The sequence below is a fragment of the Arachis ipaensis genome, chromosome B07 (assembly GCF_000816755.2).
Source record: "Arachis ipaensis cultivar K30076 chromosome B07, Araip1.1, whole genome shotgun sequence".
Classification (NCBI taxonomy): Eukaryota; Viridiplantae; Streptophyta; class Magnoliopsida; order Fabales; family Fabaceae; genus Arachis; species Arachis ipaensis.
The window spans coordinates 17,973,170-17,977,993 of record NC_029791.2 but is presented as its reverse complement, the minus strand read 5'-3'; the positions used below and the strand labels follow the sequence as shown (position 1 = coordinate 17,977,993).

General features: G+C 30.9%; 1 protein-coding gene across 1 annotated transcript; it reads right to left on the bottom strand.

Moving 5' to 3' along the window:
* On the bottom strand, positions 412-4,109 carry LOC107608332 (calcium uniporter protein 5, mitochondrial-like). The gene is made up of 2 exons (XM_016310151.2): positions 2,932-4,109; positions 412-1,131 (listed from the first exon to the last, which is right to left on the bottom strand). Exons 1-2 carry the CDS (start codon positions 3,505-3,507, stop codon positions 658-660), a joined length of 1,050 nt encoding a protein of 349 aa, XP_016165637.1. The 5' UTR covers positions 3,508-4,109; the 3' UTR covers positions 412-657.

Genomic DNA, 4,824 nt, shown 5'->3' with positions numbered 1-4,824 from the left:
ACTTGTATTAAACATTTAAATTATTCTTTCACTTTAGTCTATGACAATAACAAAAAAATATCGCACCGGTCCATAAATTTAGCTTAACAGAATTAGTTTGGTTCAACCTATATATTTAACTTTTACCTTTATAACCGAATTAATTCTGTTAAGATAAATTTTTTGGCCAGTATGAGACTTTTTTATTGTTATTATAGGCTAAGGTAAAAGAGTAGTTTAATAATTTAAACTAACTTTTTATTTAGATATCAAACACTATGCTTAAAAAATTATGTGGAATATATCATGCTCCTCATATTATACTCTTTTCTTTCCACTTGGTTTCTGATTTCTCAAACATTTCTATAAAGCATTCATAATAATCTATGCCATGTGCCTTATATATAAAAGTAAAAGTATGCCATAAACAAATGAAAAGGGGATGTAATATTTCCTTGGTAAGTAAAAAAGTACATAAAAAGTGACAATAAGTTCAAAATGATCATGGCTCATTACAAGTCACAAACCAAAACAAAAGTTAGAATAAGCTTTTCTTTTTTCCCCCTCCAACTTGGAAAACTGGGGAGAATAACGTTAAATTTATAATAACATTAAGAACAAAAAATGAGATGTGTAAAGTGTAAAGTATAAGGTTTAATTAATAATCACTATGTTTAATTAAGCCTCCTCCAGATCTAGATCCACGCCTAAACGATTCTTGAGTGTGGTTTTTGCATCTAAAGGTGTTTTGCATTTGCACCTAAGATCATTATACTTGTCAATATCAAAATTGTGCCTCTTATGAAGCTTCCTCTGCCTTGAAAGGAATAGCCTCTTCATGAAGTCTTGGTAAGTAGGGTCCCTTGAGGTGAATAGGAAGTAGGCATAGCCGATGATTAGGCCGGTCGACGTGGTGAAGAATGCGATCGGCTCCATGACGTCCCATGAGAATTCCCAGAATGTTAGCCGGAAGAAGAGGGAGACGGTGGCTATGCCGAATCCTAGGCCGCCCCAGAGGATGCGCCGGACTTGCTTGTGCGCCAAGACATCGAGCTCTTCTTTCTTCTCTTGAAGCCTCTTTAGTTCTTCCCTTCTAGGATCATTCTCAGAAGTTAATGCTAGTGGAACTGCACTTATAACCAGATCAACCACCTACACACTCATCAATGTTAATGCTTGTTCTAAAAATATTCATGATCACTGGTTTTTATTTATAATGTTTAGAAATTACCCATTACATCTCATTTGATCTTTCTTAAACAACATAAATGATACATTATTAGTCTTTTTAGGTCTATGGCCCTATGATTTCAATAGAGTACCGTTCACGAAAACATTGCATAGCTAATTGAGATTTTTGAAACTTGTATTGGCATCCAAACTTCCCAGCAGTTCAGAATTCCACATGAAACTTAAAATCTGAATCAATAATTGTTAGGACTTGGTTAGTATGGGATGTCTAAAATCTCACACCGCCTAGCATGAGATATTTGATGTTGTTTTTAAGAAGAGTAATTTTTTTTCCTTAACAACTCAGCACCATAGAAAAAACTATTAAGGTGATTTGTATATTATGGAGTGTCTAAAGTCGAATATGGAATAAACTGAAATCCCAGTTGAGTACTTTTATTTTTTATGATTAAAATATAATTTTTTACATAACAAAATTAATTAAATTAAAACAAAAAATTAATGGTCAAGTGGGATACGATTAATCATTCAAGATCTATTAAGATGTGCTATAATTTGCTCTTCATACTGCTAGTGCTAACAACTATGAAGCTTGCGTTTAGATATATGCTGTATTTAGGACAGAATTACAAAAAAACAATTTCTGGCCTAAAGTTAAACTTCCATAAAGAAAAAATCAAACGCCATATATATTATTAATGAGAAGAGAACCATAAGTATTGATTATTTTTTGCTATCGATTATTTAAAGAATAAAGTATCGTTTTTGTCCCAACGTTTGGGATAAGTTCCAAAATTGTATCTAACGTTTAAATCGTTCTATACTCCTATTTAAGTCTCTAAGGTTTTAAAATTAGCTCAATGTAGGGATCTGTTAACAAAATTGACGCGGAACAAAAATGATACGATTTTGAAACGTTAGGAACTTAAATAGGACGAAAATGTTGGGGACAAAAACGATACATAAAAATAAATTTTAATTTTATCCTTCAATAATATCAATTTTTTACCGTAAAAATCTTTAAAAATAAAATTATAAAAAATTAAATTTATTTAAATGAAAGTAATGTGATTAAATATAATTTACTTAGATGTGATTAAAAAATAATTGAATAACTATATACCGTAAAAAATTGATATTATTGAAGGATAAAATCAAAATTTATTTCTATGTATAGTTTTTGTCCCAACGTTTTCGTTCTATTTACGTTCCTAACATTTTAAAATCGTCTCAATTCAACATTGAGTCAATTTTAAAATGTAGGACGATTTGTACGTTAGGGACAACCTTGAGACTTATCTCAAATATTAAAGACAAAAATGATACTTTACTCATATTTAAAAATATAGGTTAAAGTGTAAAGAAATTGAATTTATAATTAATTGTACAATAAATTGTAATAACACTCTAACTTTTTTTTTTTCATTATTTAGTGTGTCAAACAAATGAGTTGTAAGAGTGAAGGGTAGATAAATTATTGGACTTTGAAAATCAGGTATTTGGCAACATATAATGGGTAGACGAAACGTGCTTTGAACATACAATTGTCTAACCGATTAAGTTTTTTAGACAAGGAATTTTAAAAATTGTGAAGAAATTTATAATCAGTTAAGGTTTTTGGACAAGTAATTTTAAAATTTTTAGTATTCAATTATTGTTACCAAAAAAAAAAAGAATTTTAGCATAAAGTAAAACAATCTTATTATAAAGCAACCAACAAGAAAAAGAAAAAAAAAAGTGAAAAGGAATAGAAGAAATGACCTTATCAGGGTGCAGATAGACCTTGTTCCTAAAGAGAAGAATAACACCAGCTTCATCAAGAACCTTAGCAAACGCCATAGCCTCTTCTTTATTCCTTACAACTCCCATGCTTTCACATGCTTCAATAAGTTCATTGTACGGAATAACTTCCTTCCCATCACTTCCAAGCTTCAGCTTTAGATTCTCCACATTCACTAGCCTCATTAACTTCTTCGCCTCAGCGTATGATAAACTATTTGTCCCTTCTATTTTCCCATAAGAAGAAGATGGAGAATTTGAATTATTAATGCCCCCATTGTTAAAAGGAGATGAAACCCAAGTTGATGAACACACACCCCTCTTATTATTCATTCGGTTCAGAAAAACAGATATAGAACCAACACCAACACCTCTTCCTCCTTCTCCATTATTATTCCTCTTTCTTCCATCATCAGCAAAACCTTTCAAACCGAACAATGGAGTGTGATCAAAAGGTTGATGAGCCTTTCCACCATAGCCATGGCTACTTCCAATATTTAAAGTAGCACATACCCTTTGCCTCAACAATGACCCTACACACCACCCTCTACTCCACATTTTGATTCAAAACAAATAACCAGAAACCAAAAGAACTTAACTTTATGTGAGAAAACACAAATATGAACGGGAAAAAACACAACCCAGTATTGGTATCACCGTGAAAATCTCATATAACCGCACCCCATATTAAAGCAGAAAGGAAGCAACTTGGGGAAGAAAAAAAAAAGGTTCACGGTTGAAATTGGCAACAATGTGTAATGGGATATAGTTTATAATTAGAAGGAGAAGGAAGTGGATTCGATATTACAAATAAGAAAATACAAAATCTTTTTATTTAAGTGTGCATTCATTGTCACTAAGAATTGAAAAAAAAAAGGATAAAATAATAAAAAGGAAATGAGGAAAGTGTGCCAGGAAAGTGTGGCAAACAAAACGGGGAAGAAAAGAAGACCAAAGAAAGAACTAAAAATAGGAAAAACCAAAAGCAAAGCATTCGCATTACATTGAGATTAAGAAAGAAGAAGAATAGAGAGAGATGTTGACGAAGCCACTAAGGAAAAGGGACCCACTAAGTTCCCGTGTTTATAGCTGAACATTAATTCTTCCTTTCTATGTAGTGCCTTGGTAGTTAAATAACGGTTTTTCACTTCTTTTCTCTTCCTCTTTTTGGATATAATACGTTAGTTTTATCTGATACAGATTATTCAAGTAGAATTCAGTTTGAGTTTTGGACAAAATTTAATGACAAAGTTGGAGGTTAGAAATGTGGAGAATTTTGTTTGAAGAGAAATTATATATGAATTTAATTTTAATAACAATCCAAAATAATTTTGTACATGTAATAATGGGTTATATATGTAAAATATATTTCTTAAATTTAATTATGATAAATTGTTTTTTTTTTTGGGCCTCGTTGTCTTTTCGAGATAATTGTCAGGAGCCGGATGGGGTATTCACTCAAAAAAAATCATCTACAAATATATCAATTAGATGAAGAACAAAGAAAGAAAAAAAGGAGGAGGAGAAGAACGCAACGACAGAAGACCGATTGTAGTGTGGTGACAGAAGCAGCCATGCGGAGGAGTGTTGCCGTTGAAAAAAATAAAAGTCGTGAAATAGGAAAGGAAAGGAAGATAGTAATAATGAGTTTTGGAGTAATAATTGACTGTAGACTAATACTCCAATTAGTTACCTAGCGTCAATAATAAATCGAGAAAGTTTAAACAGTGGGTCAAATATCTAGCATACAAAAATAACAAAAAAATTTATAAATATATCAAAGTATATAAAAATTAATAACATGAAAATATTAAATATTAAATAATTATTTATTTATTATAAATATTGATATATTAATAAGTAATAACGTAATTA

Bases quoted from the DNA above. Each gene is read 5' to 3' on its own strand.
- LOC107608332 (XM_016310151.2), bottom strand. From the start codon at position 3,507: ATGTGGAGTAGAGGGTGGTGTGTAGGGTCATTGTTGAGGCAAAGGGTA. The intron at 1,132-2,931 runs GTCATTTCTTCT...ATGAGTGTGTAG, and splicing joins TCTATCTGCACCCTGATAAG to GTGGTTGATCTGGTTATAAG.